This window comes from Miscanthus floridulus, chromosome 17 (assembly GCF_019320115.1).
Source record: "Miscanthus floridulus cultivar M001 chromosome 17, ASM1932011v1, whole genome shotgun sequence".
In the NCBI taxonomy this organism is placed as follows: Eukaryota; Viridiplantae; Streptophyta; class Magnoliopsida; order Poales; family Poaceae; genus Miscanthus; species Miscanthus floridulus.
The window spans coordinates 81,525,882-81,545,185 of NC_089596.1; the positions used below are offsets into that span (position 1 = coordinate 81,525,882).

The 19,304-nt window shown below is 44.6% G+C and overlaps 1 protein-coding gene across 1 annotated transcript; it reads right to left on the bottom strand.

The window, feature by feature from the left end:
- Positions 1–1,321: 1,321 nt before the first annotated feature.
- Positions 1,322–5,817, bottom strand: LOC136517783 (uncharacterized). Its single transcript, XM_066511425.1, has 9 exons — positions 5,660–5,817; positions 5,479–5,564; positions 5,319–5,366; positions 5,153–5,241; positions 4,936–4,989; positions 3,448–3,515; positions 2,005–2,054; positions 1,828–1,925; positions 1,322–1,702 (listed from the first exon to the last, which is right to left on the bottom strand). Exons 1-9 carry the CDS (start codon positions 5,716–5,718, stop codon positions 1,598–1,600), a joined length of 657 nt encoding a protein of 218 aa, XP_066367522.1. The 5' UTR covers positions 5,719–5,817; the 3' UTR covers positions 1,322–1,597.
- Positions 5,818–19,304: the final 13,487 nt, after the last annotated feature.

Here is a 19,304-nt window from a genome sequence, read left to right on the forward strand (position 1 = left end):
GAAAATCAATCGCCTTCACCCTTCAGCTCCTTTCCCTAGTTTTTTTCCTGGTCAACAAATAGTTCCACCGCTTGCAGGACTGAACAACCAAACCCGTAGGGGAAGAGGCTGCACCACTTGAGGAACGAAGGCATGGTCGCGCCTGCAAGCAGCAGCGGCCAAGCGGTACCCCCAAAAGAATGAAGCAAGGGCGAGGCCATGGGCACTAGGGAAAGGTATGCGCATCCGGTTGAAGCGTGGAACGGTGGCAGCCGCGGCCGGGGTGTGGATGGAGGTCTCGGCAGGCGGCGGCTAGGTTGGCATTTGGGAGGTGAGGTCGCTGCCGTCCGGCCGCGGAATCAGTCCACCCGGCGGCCCAGCCGCTTGGCGCATTTTTCGGGATTGCAAAATGGAAACGCCTGCCTGGCTAGACCTAGGCATATCAGACCGTAGATGCTAATGCAGTATGGATTCACAGGCGGCTCCCGTAGCCATTTTTCAGCTCCTGCTGTCAAACGCGAATACGCCACTTCAACTGATTCACTCATGAGCTCCGCAAAATACGCTCTCAGTGTAAGGTGGAGCTAAAAAATAGAGCTTCTCCCGGCTCCCATCTGACACCAGCGGACCCCAGCGCGTGGAGGTCGAGTCTGCCCCCAACCTCAGGGAGACGCATGCGGGGAGGGCGGCCGGGCGCACGGCCGTGCGCGCAGTCGTCGGGGCGGCCGTCCGGGCGTGGCTCGTCGGAGCTCCGAGCGCTTCGCGTGGCCGCCGGGTGCGGGATCGCGCGGGGCCGTTGGGTGCCCGAGCACAAGGCCGCCGGGCAGCCGAGCGCCACGCACAGGGCCGCTGGGCGCGGGGTTGCTGGACCACCGGATCTCCGAGGATGGCCGGGTGCGAAAGCGAAGCGGTTGCGACTCTCGCGTCTGCGCGATGCGGGAGGCGAGCGGTTGGGGAAGATGAGGAGAGAGAAAGAATAAAAGGGGAGGGTATGGAGGAGAAAAATAGGCACGGGGAACAGATAACGTAAGAAAAGAAAAAGAGAAGAAAAGAAAAAAGAAAAAAATAAAGGTATTATAGACTTTTTACTCTTTTGGCTACCGGGAAAGCTATTACGCGAAACGGTCTAAAAACAGCTTCAGCTCTCCCTAAGAGAATCTGCTCCTTCAGAAGAGTCGGAACCAGAGCCATTTTTAGAGGAGCCAAATCCCTACCAAACGGGGCCTTCCCTCCCATCCTTAAGAGAGAGAGAGAGGAGATTACTCAAGTATTGAATTCAAGTGAGCAACATAAATACATGTGATAATTCTGCATCAAGGTAGGTGACGAAAAGGCTCCAAGAAGTACGAAAAGGCTCCAAGAAGTTATTAAAGAAACAATCAACCCACATCATATCCAGTGGCTGCCCGATCCAGCAAAGCCTTCACCATTGCATCAGTTAAAAACTCACAATGATTTTCTTAAAAAAAAACAATTCCACAATGACCCCTTAGCGTTTCACATGACGGCGACAAATGGCACCTGAGCTGAGCCATGTAAAAAAAAAACAATTCCACAATGACCCTTTAGCTTTTCACATGACGGCGACAAATGGCACCTGAGCTGAGCCATGTTTTTCTCAGGTTCGTTTCTTCCTGCTCCCCTTTCCCAGCTTGGACTTGCGTTGTTTGAAGACATGCAGGTACAGCTTCAGCCATAGGAACGGATAGACCACCAGCACACCCTGTGTCACGGCAGGCACATAGCAGAATAGAGAAATGGTTGAACTTTTGTTAAGAAACAGTCAAACACTCAAACTGAACGCATCAGCAGTACACGATGTTCCAGTTTCACGGAGTCTTGACTTACCACTAGAAATGAATGGTAGCTCATGGAGAACTTCTTGAAGAAACCTGAGTAAAGGTTCCTCTTCTTCACAAACGGGAGAGCTTGATACATAGTCCACACTGAAAGGACAGCAAGAACCAACCTCAGATTAGCTTTAGTCAAGAGCAACACTGTTGTGAGAAGACATTTTGAGCTTACTTTCTCCTGGGCCAACCCCGATTGGATACAGTGGGATAAAAGCAGTGTACCTACAGGGAGCTCCCATGAGTCTATTCTTCCATAGGAATAATGATATCGGTATTACATATATTATATACAAGTAGCTTAAGATGAGAATTGGAAATGCAGTAGTCCGGAAGAGTCAAGCGGACAGGTGAAAGTGTGAAACTATAAAAACAAATAGGTAATACCACTTGACAGCTATGCATCTTTTTAAACTCAGAAGCAATTTGAGAAGGGGTGAACTGAGCATTGTACTGTGTTGCTAAATTATTATAGAAACAATTTGGGATTGCTTTGCAACTCAGGACGTGTTTCTTCTTCCAAGTCAACTAGAAGGCCCTTTTTTTATGGTGCTTGGAAATCATGGGCGCCTTCCAAATGCAAGGTCTGTCTACGGCTTGCTTTTAGAAACAAGTGTTGGATGGCTGATCGTTTAGCAAAAAGGGGTCTGCCCCGCCCTGAGTATTGTGTATTATGTGACTAAGAGGAGGAGACAGTGCAGCGCATTCTCACAAATTGTGTCTTTGCTCGTCAGTTGTGGCTCAATCTGTTAGGGCTGGACTGCGGGAGCATACAATGCCTAGTCGCCATGACAAGTGCTTTGCAGACTGTTGGAGAAAAGTAAGTAAAAAGATTGGGAAGGCCAAGGCCTAAAGAAAAGGATTTAACAGTGCTATCTTACTTGGGGCTTGGATTATATGGAACCACAGGAATGGCTGTGTTTTTTATGCAGCTTCTTCCTCCCGACTGCCCATCACTCCTTCAAAGAAGAGATGAGGCTGTGGTGTTTGGCTGGAGCCCGAAAGCTCGAGGAGTTATTCTTTGGTCATGTTCAGGGCATAGGTTGAGACTTTGCTTTGTTTGGGTCGTTGTAATAGGAATAACTGGTGACTTTTTTAGTTGTAATTTTTGAGGCCTTCTCTTCTCTTATAGCTGGGATAAGAGGGTTGTCCTGTATTCTTTCCCCACTTTTTCCTCTCTTTAATACAAAGATACGCAGCTCTCCTGTGTGATCAAGAAAATAAAATAAAATCAGGGCATGCATGAACTCCCTAGACTAGGGGCTTCATTGCATCTTCAACAACCTGAGCCTAGGACCTACTATTGTCCCTGTTCAGTGATCCTTCCCTTTAGTCCCTTACATTACTAGAAAATATTTATTGAAATTTCGTCTGATATAAGTACTAACCATATTTTGTAACGATGAAAAATCCTCTGCAGCCCCACCCCCCCCCCCCCCCCCCCCCCCCCCCCCCCCCCCCCCACACACAAAAGTACACAAACAAACAAACGAAAAAAAGAAAAAGACAAAGGTCATGGCAACAAGATATCCTGCAAATTTGCTTTTCCAGTATGCACAAAAATACAGCTCGTAACATTAGACTGCACATTGAATTGGAGATTGTTGCAGTATGAAACCTGAGATATGTCAGCCATCCTGGACAAACTTTTAAGGTAGTCAGAGCATAGTGAGAGTAACGGATGACCTGTACAATAAAAACACGAAGCAAATTATCATTGTATAGAGATGATCCTTAAACCATATCTTGAGGAGAACTAAGAAACAAAAGGGATGCCTAAAATTGGATAGATAGATTTAAGTACTAATAGATACTTAAGGACTTAACATTCTTATATTACCAGACACATGATAGATCATAAATTGAAAGATGGCTGATTTCCAAGAGTTTATTTAGGAAACAAGATAGTCAAGAGTCTCTTCTCAATATATGGTAATAGATTTTAATTACTGCATCATCTCCTTCAAGTGAAACATTTTTCCCACTATTCCCACCAGCACACCATCAGTGCTTAGACGTTAATACTACTCTAATCATGATTTTTCTTCAATGTGTATCAATGGATGTTAGTACTCTTTTCATCTGAATATCGGCATGCCGATGCATTGACATTTAAGAACAGTGTTATTGTCTGAACTCTGATCAACTCAATTCTTTTCCAACAGACTATCTACTCTGATATTGCTGAAACAGTTGCTACGGTACCCCCTAATAACTGTGGACCGTTGATCTAGATGTTAATTAAGACATATTAGGTAATGGTAGAAAAATAGAAAAAATAAGGAAGACATCTTATTATTAGATCTAGCAGATATACATGATCTTACTTTCCTATTTGATGTAATGTGACATGTGGATATAAGATCTAAAATATCTTTCTTCTCACGTGTTCATTTTCTTTGTAATATTTTTATTATAAAAAACTAACGTTTGACAACTTATTTAATTGCTCTTAAACATGAACATATCTTGAATGTTGCATTTATTATTTTTCTTTCTTTTTTGTTTTGAGCCGCATGTTGCTGTTTTTCTTATAATTTCCCTAGTATATCTGGTACAGTAGTTGTCATCCCAAGTTGGATCGTAGTAGTGATAATATGATTAATAAGTGGCTGACAATATTTTATTTTTATTAAGTGTAAGCTTTTCAAATGTACATACATACTGTCACGTGTCACATTTCTTGCTTGCTACACGGGTCACAGATCAGAAGATGATTCGCAGGATGTAAAAAAAGGAGAGCATCAGCGCTAGATAAGAAAAGAAGGGCGACACTTGCAGGGATTACCAAAGATGGCTAGCCGGCATTTTGTTTCTTGATTATTTTATTGTATAATTATTTTTCTATTCTAAAAATGAAGGGTTGTGATTTGTTCAAACTCTTACCTCCTAAGCGGTAATAGTTGTACCATAGCAAGGCCCATCACTAACAAAGACAAATTATTTACCTTTTTCTTAGGATGATGAGACAGATTATACTGTGTACTGCTTGGTAAGGAGTAAGGATATCAAACCATATAGTTTAAACTTTAAACACTATTTGCAATTGTTGGCGAGAATAAGACACAATACAGAGAAAATGAAATGAAAGGTCTTTCGGTCACACCTCAGATATGCTCCAAGCTATAAATGTTATGTACACAGATGGACTCCTCTGAACCTGCAGTTGCCAAACGTTAACTGAAACTTATCAGCCAGGATTGAACTCTCCAAGGGGTGAAACACAACAACGTTACAGAAACCCTAGCAAATTCAGAATCTTTTATATATGTGCGCAAGAGTAATCCCTCTGATAGCTTTTTAACCCAATCCAAGCCTCACACCTCGGGAATTTGCCGGACAACAGACAGGACGAAATGGGTCCTCCCACCCCATTGCAAGAAAGCAAGAAGTGGCGCGGTCGGCACCAATCCTGAACCAAAACGGCACCAGTCAGTTTCTTCTCATATCACAACATCAATCACGAAGGAGGTCAACAGTTCATCTTACCGATGGCAGCGTGGACCGTTTCAAGGATCGCACATGCCTGCAGGAAACCTTGGGAACAACGACAAAAGGAAAACAATTCAGAATTTCAGATGAGACTGGAGAGAACGGAGACGAAAGGTGGGGACAGGGGAAGCGGGCGGGTCCGAGGGTGGGTGGGTACAGATGAGGTCTCCGGCGACCGCGTACGCGGAGTGGACAGGGAATGGAGGGGCGAGGCAGGGCAGGAGGCGGAGGAGGGCGATGAGCCTGAATTCAGGAGATAAAAAAGAAGAAGAAGAATTAGTAGTGGAAGCAACGGCCGCCGGCCGATCGCCTCTGGTTGCTGGTGGTGGATACCGTACCATCCGAGCGATTGGAGGGAGTTGTAGCAGACGAGATAGAGCTTCGAAGGGCGAGCCATGGCTGCGCCGGCCGCCTGTGTGGCTGTGGTTTCGACACCGCCGGCGCCGAGGCAGACGTGACTCTGTTTCACGCTCCAGGCCGGTCTACTCCGTTATTTTGGAGCAGTAGACCGCACGGATTTATTTTGTGTAAATATCCGCTAGATACGTGCAGAATGCTGATTCAACATTATCTATGTCAGATGTCATTATATCTATTTAAGACACAATCTCATTGATGCGAAGGTTTCAATCACATCTGTATTCCCATATAAAGCTCCGATTGTATAATGGGGTGTGTTCAAATTCTTTCCAGAAAAAGATATAAACTCCACTTAGAACATGAATCAGATGGAAGGTGAATCGTTTTCACTGGGTGTTGTCGGTTGTCACTGTTCAAGCAACATTTGAGAAGCATTGTTTTTGAACTTCTGTCATCAAGACTCCTTTTTTTTTGGCAACAACATCAAGACTCCTTTGAGAAGATAGCCGAGGAGGCCACCCTGTGGATGGTGCCCGGTAACTAACAGATTGCGTCGTTGGATATGTTGCTATAACTTTGCGGTAGGCTGGCTAATCCTGGCTAGCAAAACTTGGTCATATAATACTTTCAAATTATAGTAATATCGTTGGGTAGCAATCTATTTGCATAATCATGGAAAAGAGTATATTGGAACGAGCTCACCTAGAGATTTAATTATCATGCTCGAGCTTTACTATGTCTCACATAGAAACTTGAGTGTTATTTGTATCTAAAGGAGTGATATCTTCATCATCTTCTTAGCTTCCTGTGCATATGTATAACATCGAAAACGAAGTCGTACGCGACCAGGGAGATGATTTTAGTGTAGGCTGCTCCTGGAGTCTGAGATGGACTTGAAATTGGATTGGGTCTTCAACTTTGATTGGTCGCCTATGCTGCTATTCTCCTCCTCCAAGTACTTCCTTTATCTCTCCAAAGTTGCTTAGAATAATAATATCATTAGGTAGAAAATCTCCTACAACTAAAAAGAATAAAGTATGAATATTTTTTTGTGCGACATTTGTTTTGGTTTGTCCGTCTGCCCACGTCTGCGATCCCACGAGGCCACGACATCTCCTTGATTGAATATTGTCTGCCATGTGATAGAGCAATCACGGCAAAATAGAAAGTAGAAAATTATTGTGATTTCCATATACACATTGCATGTTTGCATGCACCAGCATACATGGCAACGAGCAAAAGGAAAGAGAATTGACACAGAATGAAAGAGAATTAAGACAAAAGGAACATCTTTGTATTTCTGAGAACCTTGTCAAATCTGTCTACATTTAATTACTTCCCCTCTTTGCATTTGCAAAAGGGACAGTTTTTTCCTCCTTTCATTTGGTTTCACGCTCACGTGTTCCATCGCCCTCGTTTGTTGTTTCTTGCGTGAACCATAGTTGATGTCATCTGTCTTCCATGGCTCAGCCTCCCAATCCCAAGAGAAGGTCCCTACCTCTCCCTGACTGGAGATCCGGCCTGCCAGAGGATCTCCTCGAGTCCATCGGGCAGCGTCTCGCGTCAGGCCACGACGCGACGTCCTTCCGATCCGCTTGCTCCCCATGGCGCGCCGCAGTCCCGTTCGTGACCTTCGGGGCGCTCCTGTGTAACAGAACCGACCAATTATACGAAATTAAGTAAGAAAATCATCCACCAGAGCAGACGATTGAGCAAACTTAAGCCCGTATAACCCGGTAGTCCGTGAAATCACGAAGGATTTCAAACCAACTCGTGTCCCAGCCATGATCGTAATAAGTTTAGCGGTCACCATCACATATTACATAAAAGTTCGCAATCTCAGATACATCAGAGTTTCAACATAGTTATTACAAACCAGTTCGAAATAAAAGTAGCGGAAGTCATTTGTTCAAACCACACACACACTCACGCGGAGTTTAAATATAGTGCCAGCGAATGATCATCTCCAACAAAAGCATCAGATGAGACGTAAGGAATGACCATGCCCATGGTCCTAAGCATCACCCATCGCAGGATAAAGGCAGTTGATACAGTAGCCGTAATACATCTGCCCATCTGCAACAAGTGGGAATAAAACCCTGAGTACGAGAAGGTACTCAGCCAGACTTACCCGACATAACCAAAAATAATTGACACCAAGGATTATGAAGGGCTTTATAGTAGGGTAGCTGACTCATTTGCAAAAAGAAGCATTTTTAGCATTTCAAGAACCTTTCTAAAAGCATTATTGCCAAGTTAATTATTATTAACCTGTCAACTAGGTTTGCACCTATACTAGAGTAAACATGTGATTAAGCAGATAATGATAACCAATGATCATTAAACAACTTCCATACTATTATATTCATTATAACTGTCCAAGTGTTCCATAAATAATTACTACGATGAAGTAACTCAAGTCAAGTGCTCACTATCCAGGAGCGATGGCGATTCGAATCAATTCCTAACCAGCTGGTGATTTATTCCTTACACAAACCTCACTCACCCGCTAAAGTGAGATATTGATCACCGAGTCAACTTTCCAGGTATCTCGAGTTTGCCAGGAACCACATGTACCCGGGGGCCGACCGACTGCACTTTGGTCTTATCATCCCGCCCCCGTGTCCTACCACACCTGCTTCGGTACAGTGCGCTGCGGGCAATCTACTCGGCCCGAAAAATCTCCCAGCTTCGCGGTCGGAAGGTACTTTATCCGGCCAGCTAAATGTAAGGCATGCGTTCAATATGACTCGAGGCCCAACAACGGTCGGTGCTTAATCGACACAGACGGAAACACTACAGTCAAAAACTCTGCAAGTCTCCGTCCGGTCTCAACTTCATTTAACACTTAGTTATACCATGACTTCATATTCATCCAAGCAGATCCAGGTAACCACCTATAGCTCGCAGGTGACAGGAAATCACCCGACTTCTACCGGTCTAAGCCAGCTAAGCATTGACTCGACTGCGGATACCAGGTAACAAGGATATAGTATAACAAAGGTAAACAAGGTATAATGCAGCAACGGTTGCAAACAACTCCTGAACGTAATGCATCAATTAAAGTAAAGCATTTAATTAAATCATTGCAAACCGGGAGAAAAATGCTCCGGGGCTTGCCTCTCTCGAAGGAGCTCGGACGGTGATCGGGGCACTCCGGAAGTTCCTCAACGTCCTCCTCGTCGGCTTCTGGCACTTCCTGCTGCTGCACCTCGAGCTGCTCCTCGGGCTCCTCGGGTATGACGACTGGGTTCTCGGTTTGCGATCCTGTATGATGCAATGCGCGTAAGTGATTATGAAAACGGTGCATCGAAGGAGATGAATGCAATGGATATGTTTAAATGCAAGGTAGTCAACATCATCCAAGGAATTATACTACAAGCACATGTCATCTACTGCATTCTCTTCTACTACTAATATGTTAAGTTAACATATCTTATGAAATGCCTCAAAGATACACCAAAGCTTTACTAATTTCTTAATCACACTTAAGGCAACACTTGCTTAAACCCTAATTAATAATAGGTTTGAATAGCAACATATATTTTTGATGCTCCTAAAAATCTGAGAAAATTACAGTAGCATAATACTACCCTAAACAGACTACCATAAAAATTTCATGGCATTTGGATAAGTAAACTATCCTACACAAAAATGACAAGCTATAGCATAAAATGAGCATGAAATTACTTTGTACTATGAAAAGTGTCAAACAACAGATTGAGTATTTTTCCTACTTTCTTTATAGCATATAATGACTGTACAAAAATCAGCACATGCATGTTTTATACAAAATTTGTTCTCTAGCAAAAATAACAAAACTCAGCCATTAAAAGTACTTGAACTACACCTCAAAATTTTCCCACAGCACATGCATGAAACATATTTTTCCTAAGAAGTACATGACACAAGAAGATTAACAAACTTGGAATCATATTTTTCTGAAGCCTATAGATTTTTCTACATATTTTTCAAGTTATCAGCAATATTCATGATTAAATAAAGTTCTACAGAAAAGTATCCCAAAAATGACATGCAATAATTTTCCCAAGCAGATCTGATGATAAGGAACCTAGCAAAATTTGTTTCAACAAATTTGGAGCAAATTTGATCCCCCAAACATTTTTCAAACCATTTTAGATTTCAAATAATAAAGAATAAAAGGAAATCAAATCACTTAAACAATGCTGGGCCGGCCCGAAGGGATCTGACGGCCCACGACACAGCGCAGCCCAAGCCTGGCTCCCTCTTCGGCTCGGCGACTGACGCGCGGGACCCCCGTGTCATTGACACAGAACAGGAGAGACGGCACACGTCGGCGCGGCGATGGTCGAGCTCGCCGACGGTGATCTCCCCGACGAAACCGACGGCACCGGCGTGTTCCTAGTGACGATACGCACCTACCCATACCCTTTTCCCGACCGCTACCACTCTCTAGCTATGACTGCATCGGCAATGGCGGACTGCGGCGAGGTCGCTGCGAAACTCCGGCGACGGCGAGTCCTCATTGCCCAGACCAAGCTCGGTATGAGCTTCACGGGGTCATGGTGACGCTATCCAAGAAGAGAAAGGAGAAAGGAGACGACCCCAATGCTCCGGCCACGGTGAGCCCAACTCTGGTGAGGTCGAAGCATGGCGGCTGTGGACTCGGCGTAAGCGCCAACGACACAGCACGATAGGCTCGACCAGAGGGAGGAATAGGTACAGGAGATGGTGGGAAAACTGTGGGCAAGATGTAGCGAGGTGAAACACAGCAGCGAGCGCACGGGAGCTCGACGGAGTTCACGGCGGCAATGGCGTTTCAACGCGGGGAAGAAAAATGCGAGCTCAACTAAGACTCACCGGCTCAACGTGGCGAGGGAGATGGCGGCCGCAACGCTCTCGGCGGCAATCAGAGGGCGCTGTGCTCGGCTTCCACGGGTTCTGACAAGGCGAGACACAGCGTAGGCGAGGCAAATAGACGAGCCAACAGCCGCGTGGCGATGTCGTGGCAGCGATGGTCTGACCTGCGGGGGCTGCGACGGCGTACGGACTCCACTTGGCGCACTTGGCCTGACGGCGGTCGGCCACTCGGCCTGAGGAAGACGACCATCAGACCCGCGATCAGAGCCTGACGACGCAATTTGACAACGTTCTTTCTACTAAACCGTGAAGTATTAGCTCATACCATCTACACAAGAGTTGTAGCTCTAAGTACCATCTGTAATTCATCTGAAATGATCAAGACCTAATTCGCAAAGGACAGAGAGTAAAATCATGCCAAAGTCGGGTTCAAGAAACTGAAAACTGGAGTTTATACTTAGAAATTTCTAAGTGTTGAACCCAACCCAATTTCTGACTTGTGGGACCATTTAGAGCATGTTGTGCACATTTTCATGACTTGGTCACAAAATAACTTTTGTTCCTTATGTAATTTTCTACAACTTTGTTTTAGGTTGCTCTGACATGCAAACATTCTAAGTGGTACTTTTTAAACAGTCAAACCAAAAAGTCCTAGGGTCAAAACAAGTCAAACCATGATTTGAAATCTTAATTGGGCAAAATGATCAACATGAACATTGTTCCTAATGACTTTCTAAGCATAGCTAAGATGTTTAACAATAGATTTAGCTATACCACACATTGGTCATACAATAATCAAGCACTAAAGGTACTGAAATGATGAAAAACACTTGAAATGATACTCTTGTTTCATAATCATGTTTCACATGTTTCAAGGCGATGTTTCAATTGTTATTCACACGATTAAGCATGTATGATTTGGAGGCTTGATGATGCATGATATGCGTGATTTGTAGTGCCTAAATGTAGGCATAACACCGGGGTGTTACAGCCCTCCCCCCTTATAAAAATCTCATCCCGAGATTTGGGTTACGAACCATTTATTATAAAAATCTTCATAAGCTTTTTGTAGATACTCTCATGTTTCCCAAGTTGCATCTCCCTCATCATGATGATCCCACTGTATCTTGTATGTTTTCACCACACTATTCCGAGTAGGACGTTCCTTAGTGTCTAACACCCGGACTGATTGTTCACGATACACCAAATCTGATTTGAGTTGGATACCTCGAGGTTCTATTCTTTCCTCCGAAACACGCAAACATTTCTTGAGATGTGATACATGGAAAACTGGGAAAACTGTACTCATTGTTTCAGGTAACTCTAACTTGTAGGCTACCGGACCTCTTTGTTTCAAGATCTTGTATGGTCCTACGAATCTTGCGGCAAGCTTTCTTCGGATTCCAAACCTTTTCTTCTTCATTGGCGTAACTTTCAGATAAACATAGTCACCAACTTCAAACACAAGGGGTCTCCTTCTTTTGTCTGCATAGCTTTTCTGACGTGATTGGGCAGCTTTCATATTCTGCTGAATAATATGAACTTTCTTCTCGGCTTCTTCTACAAAGTCAATGACATAATACCTTCTATCACCAGGCTCGACCCAATTTAATGGTGTTCTACATTTTCTGCCATATAAAGCTTCGAATGGGGCCATCTTGATGCTTTCTTGATAACTATATTATAAGAAAACTCAGCTAACGGTAACCATGACTCCCATGATCCCTTAGAAGATAATACACATGCTCTTAACATATCCTCCAAAACAGCATTCGCTCGTTCAGTCTGACCATCTGTCTGAGGATGATAAGCGGTACTGTGAATCAAACTAGTTCCTAAGCCTTTGTGTAAATGTTCCCAAAAATGAGCCGTGAACTGTGAGCCTCTATCAGATACTATGGTCTTTGGTATACCATGCAACCTCACAATTTCTGCGATATACTTCTCAGCATATTGAGGTGGTCGATAATCTGTTTTGACCGGCAAGAAATGAGCGGTCTTGGTAAGACGATCCACAATTACCCAAATCGAATCATGTCCTTTTTGAGTAGTGGGTAAACCCGTGATAAAATCCATACTGATATCGTCCCACTTCCAACTAGGGACTGATAAGGGTTGCAACATACCGGTAGGTTTCATGTGAATGGCTTTCACTCGACAACAGGTGTCACATCTGACAACATATGCTGTAATTTCTTTCTTCATTTTGGTCCACCAATAACGAGATCTTAGTTCTTGATACATCTTACTACTTCCGGGATGGATAGATAGCTTAGAAAGGTGAGCTTCATCCATGAGTTTATTCCTAAGCTCTCGATCCTTGGGAACCACAAGACGGTCGTCAAACCACAACACGCCTTGTTCATCCACTTTGAAGTGTTGAGACGGCTTTTCTTTTATTTTCTCTTTGATGTGGAATATCCTCTTGTCGGTTTTCTGGCCTTCTATTATCTTACTCTCCAAAGAGCAACTAATCTGAATACTATGTAACACAGCAGGATGCATTAGATCGAACCCATCTTCAAGTAATGGTTGCACATTCAAGTAATGTGACTTTCTGCTCAAAGCATCTGCCACTACATTGGCTTTTCCAGGATGATATTGCACATTCAAGTTGTAATCTTTGATCAATTCCAACCATCTACGCTGTCTCATGTTTAGCTCTGGTTGGGTAAAGATATACTTAAGACTCTTGTGATCCGTGAAAATATTGCACACATTACCAAGTAGGTAATGTCTCCAAATTTTTAGGGCGTGCACAACTGCAGCAAGTTCCAGATCATGTGTTGGATAGTTGACCTCGTGCTTTCTCAATTGACGTGATGCATAAGCTATGACTCTCCTTTCTTGCATAAGAACACAACCCAATCCAGTCTTCGATGCGTCGCAAAACACATCAAATGGTTTCTCAATATCTGGTTGTGCTAGAACAGGAGCAGTGGTCAACAGTTTCCGCAAAGTGTGAAAAGCTGCTTCACACTCCTCTGTCCACACAAACTTGTGATCCTTCTGTAGGAGGCTTGTCATCGGTTTGGCAATTTTTGAGAAATCTGGTATAAAGCGACTTTAATAACCGGCTAGTCCTAAGAAACTTCTAATCTCAGGAACTGTGGTCGGTGCTTTCCAATTCATAACTTCTTGCACCTTACTTGGATCGACTGAAACTCCATTCTCTGACAGAATGTGACCGAGGAAAGGAACTTCCTTCAACCAGAATTCACATTTGCTAAACTTAGCATACAATTGATGATCTCTAAGTCTGGTCAAGACAGTTCTCGGATGCTCTTCATGATCTTTCTCGTTCTCGGAGTACACCAGAATGTCATCGATGAACACTACCACAAACTTATCCAATTCTGGCATGAAAACTGTATTCATCAAAAATATAAAGTAGGCAGGAGCATTTGTCAAGCCAAAAGACATGACAAGATACTCATACAACCCGTATCTGGTGGAAAATGCAGTTTTTGGTATATCCTGTGGCCTAATCTTGATCTGATGATAACCGGATCTCAAATCTATTTTTGAGAACACCTTGGCCTTGGATAATTGGTTAAACAGAACATCAATATGTGGCAAGGGATATTTATTCTTGATGGTCATAGCATTGAGTGGCCTATAATCTACGCACATTCTCAACGTGCCCTCTTTCTTTTTCTTCACAAACAAAGCGGGACATCCCCATTCAGACTTGCTTGGCCGAATAAACCCCTTTTTCGACAAATCTTCTAATTGCTTCTTTAGCTCAGCTAGTTCATCTGGAGGCATCCGATAGGGTCTCCTTGAAATCAGAGCTGTTCCGGGGACTAACTCAATTCCAAACTCAATCTCCCTATCTGGCGAGAGACCAGGTAGCTCATCCGGGAATACATCTGGAAATTCACATACTACCGGAATCTGATGAATAGGAACGACTACCGTAGCACATGTAACACTTATCAGGTCTGTTCTCCGAGGCAATGGTACTTGGAAAGTACCCTCACCCAGGGGATCCTTAAGGGTAAGTACTCGACTTCCAGTATCTATGACTGCTCCCCAATCCTTCATCCAATTCATCCCTATAATGACATCCAAGACTAACCCAGGCATAACTATCAAGTTCACTCGGAACTTTCGGCTACCTAATTCAAGGGTTGCCCCTCGAACCATCCGGTTGGTCAAAACATCAGCCCCTGCTGAACTTATACGGTACCCATACCCCAATTCTGTGCATAGTTGTCCATGTTTCTGTGCAAATGCTTGACTCATAAAAGAATGCGATGATCCAGAATCAAATAGAACAACTGCAGGGTTTTCATTGACAGTAAACTTACCAGCAGTGACGGGCTCTCCCTCTAGGATTTCATCCACTGTTGTACTGTGCACTCTAGCATTATAAGTCTGCTGCTTCTTCTTGGGCGGGTACGGACAAAACTTCGAGAAATGACCGGGTTGATCACAGTTATAGCAGGGTCCTCTCACCGTCTCGGCAGATCCCACAGCTCCCTTGGAACTGCCTTGCATCGTAGTTGCGGCTGCTTTGTTGGGCTGTACTGCCATCTTGTACGGCTTTTGAGGTCCACGGAAATTCTGGCTTCTTGGCTGAGGTGGCCTGAATCTAGCGCCAGGTGCCGATGGGCGATAAGGAGGACGACCTCCCATAGGTGCTCTAGCTTTAGATGGCCCACCTTCAAAGGCTCTCTTGCGTGTCTTGGATGCGGTGCTGGCGTTGTTATTCTTCTCCTGCTTCAGACAGTCGCTGATGAAGTCGTTGAATCTGACGCGGTTGTTGGTACCAACATGCTTCATCATTTTTGGATTGAGACCCCTCTTAAAACTGGCTATCCTTTTGGCATCTGTGTCAACCATGTCGGGAGCATAGCGACACAAGTTGTTGAAGGCATGCAGGTATTGCGTCACGGTTTTGGTACCCTGGTTCAATGCTAGAAACTCTCCCAACTTCATTTCGGTCAGCCCTGGTGGAATATAGACTCCACGGAAGGCCTCAGCAAACTCTCTCCAAGAAATCTGAGCATTTGGAGGGAAGGTGGTGCGATGGTGCTTCCACCACATTCCCGCCGGTCCCTGCAATTGAAGTGCAGCATATTCCATTTTCAGAACCTCTGTCATCCTTAACACACGGAATTTATCCTCCATCGTGTTGATCCATTCCTCAGCATCGAGTGGCTCGGTCGCTTCCTTGAATACTGGCGGCCTGGTGTCCATGAAATCTTTGAAGCTGCTATATTGGTTCACTCCCATTCCACCACCTTGATTGTTACCACGTTGCACGTTGTTGGCGATGGTGCGCAGAAAATCCTCCACTTTCTTCTGGGATTGTTCCGTGTTGCGCTGACTCCCGAGCAGCTGTGCGAGGAACATCTCGGGGGTAAACGAGGGAGGAGGTGGCAAATGCGGTTCATGGGGAGGCTCATTGTTGTTGCCATGGTTTCCACCACCACCACCACCACCGGTCCCCGCACCGTTGGCACCGGGCTCAGCGGCCTCATACGTGGTTCGACGAGTGTTTGTCATCTGCATATTTCAGCAACAAGTAACGATTGAGTGAAGCTGTAATAATTGCGAGTGAAGGAAAAATTATGTCGTACTGAATTTACTGGAGAGAATAAATTCATGCAATAAAACAGAGGCACAACAATCGCATCCCAATTAAAACAACAGCACTTAATCAAATTACTTCAACGACAAACATCGCGTCCATACAATCACATTGCCAGCATACATACACTGGACTTTTTATGCGTTCAGATATCGCATTCGAGAATCAAGTTCCAACCACATACCAAGTCTCATACGTTCGAAACAACATACGATGGATTACATGCCAACAAAAGAAAGGTCATCGCGACAGGACCTAGATACTAGCGCAAAGCAACTAGCCTACTCCTCGGGGCCATCGTCGGGATCGGAGACGTCACCATCGCCCCCAGGTGAAACTACAGGCTCGTCCTGGTTGTTGTCGTCGATGTCCATGCCAGCGGCGTTCGGTGGAGCATATGGGCCAACCCCATTGTAGAGCGCGTGAAACTCCTCGTGCAGGTTGCCGTTGTATTCCTCTAGCTCATCGACCCTCTGTAGCAAAAGGTTTCTTGCGTTCTAGGCTTCATTCCTTTCCTGAACCAACTGTCCAATCATGCGGTCTGCATTGTTGTTGGCTTGAGTCAACGTATGCACTCGCTGCATAGCTCTATCACCTCTCTCAATCGCCTGATCTCGCTGTAAGTTCATATCAGCCAACTGCTCCTGCAAGCTAGCTATAGCACGTGCCTGTCTTTTCTTCTGCTTCTTCCCTTTGAGCTTATCCTCACTACGCAAGCCAGTCAAAGTCCAGCAGGTACTCTCGAGACCCTCATACGCTCTGATGGCGGCGAACATAGCACTCATTGCCTGGTTGTCGCTAGCCTGTCCTTCAGCCGGACCTCTGACTAACGCACTTCCTTGAGGCTGAACCCAAATGGCATCACGAGGATCATCCCTAGGAAAAGTACCAGCCAGAGCTGCAGCAAGCTCACTGGGAAATCTGCTCATAATGTCCCTGATGACACGGAAGGCTGCTCCCTCTGCACCCTCAGCTGGAGTGCGACCCTCAAACTCCAAATGCCAACCATCCCAATCTGGAGCATCACCGAGAGCAGGAACCGTGATCTCCACCACTGCAAGTCCATCATCTGCTAACTGGTTCTCATTCCAAGAGTACACCGGCTCTTGACCCTCTGGGTACCCCACATCATGGAGCACTCTCCAAAGCAAGGTCGGCATGCCAAACTCGCTCAAGAAGGTGTCCGTGGTGCGGTGCTCCCTCAGGGCCAACGGACGTCGAGGTGCTCTTCCTCCGGTGGACTTACGGGCGGTCTGCTTCGTGCGGGCCATCTGTAGCAAAAGTTCTTTTATTACTTCGGGGAAACATATTTTTGGTGATACATCTTTTATCAAAATGAGATAATCAATTTATAAGGGGAGGAATGCATGAGATGAATGAAATGCACAAGTAACATGATGTATGTACGTGCCGTACGTTCTCACAAACTTAGAAATAATAATTTCTAACGACTAATTCGGTGGCATACAACGATCTCTCAATACGTTGCTAATACGTTCTACACGATAGCGTTGTTATGTACCTGCAGAAGATTCATTTCAGCCCATTTCCCAATGAATGCATAAAAGCAGTAAAGTTTTATCTACACGCTCTACACGAATCCCCAGATACGTGTACAACGGTAGTAACTACCCGAACCATCGTCCTATTGACGGCATCGCCTCAACAGACGGAAGACCCATACATGAGATACCTTTGTAAAACATGCGTAGAACATGTAATTACTCCAGCATCATATAAGCATTCACCCTAGATCGGCGGTGTATCCGATCATGCTCTCACAACTCACACTTACCAAGGCGTAGAGGCAAATGATCCATACATTGCCACTCAAACAAGTGGCACTCATACAATAGCACGCCGTATGAGCGACGAAAGAGAAATATGATGCAAGAACCCCAAGTCAGTACTTAATTAAGCCACCTAAAGTCCTTAACTGGGCATAACGGATATGATCACTGGCACACTTTATAGTTTTAAATTCACGTTTTTCAAATGCCTTTTTGTTTTAAATACACTTGTGAACAGTAACATGCTAAACCATGCTCTGATACCAGCTGTAACAGAACCGACCAATTATACGAAATTAAGTAAGAAAATCATCCACCAGAGCAGACGATTGAGCAAACTTAAGCCCGTATAACCCGGTAGTCCGTGAAATCACGAAGGATTTCAAACCAACTCGTGTCCCAGCCATGATCGTAATAAGTTTAGCGGTCACCATCACATATTACATAAAAGTTCGCAATCTCAGATACATCAGAGTTTCAACATAGTTATTACAAACCAGTTCGAAATAAAAGTAGCGGAAGTCATTTGTTCAAACCACACACACACTCACGCGGAGTTTAAATATAGTGCCAGCGAATGATCATCTCCAACAAAAGCATCAGATGAGACGTAAGGAATGACCATGCCCATGGTCCTAAGCATCACCCATCGCAGGATAAAGGCAGTTGATACAGTAGCCGTAATACATCTGCCCATCTGCAACAAGTGGGAATAAAACCCTGAGTACGAGAAGGTACTCAGCCAGACTTACCCGACATAACCAAAAATAATTGACACCAAGGATTATGAAGGGCTTTATAGTAGGGTAGCTGACTCATTTGCAAAAAGAAGCATTTTTAGCATTTCAAGAACCTTTCTAAAAGCATTATTGCCAAGTTAATTATTATTAACCTGTCAACTAGGTTTGCACCTATACTAGAGTAAACATGTGATTAAGCAGATAATGATAACCAATGATCATTAAACAACTTCCATACTGTCATATTCATTATAACTGTCCAAGTGTTCCATAAATAATTACTACGATGAAGTAACTCAAGTCAAGTGCTCACTATCCAGGAGCGATGGCGATTCGAATCGATTCCTAACCAGCTGGTGATTTATTCCTTACACAAACCTCACTCACCCGCTAAAGTGAGATATTGATCACCGAGTCAACTTTCCAGGTATCTCGAGTTTGCCAGGAACCACATGTACCCGGGGGCTGACCGACTGCACTTTGGTCTTATCATCCCGCCCCCGTGTCCTACCACACCTGCTTCGGTACAGTGCGCTGCGGGCAATCTACTCGGCCCGAAAAATCTCCCAGCTTCGCGGTCGGAAGGTACTTTATCCGGCCAGCTAAATGTAAGGCATGCGTTCAACATGACTCGAGGCCCAACAACGGTCGG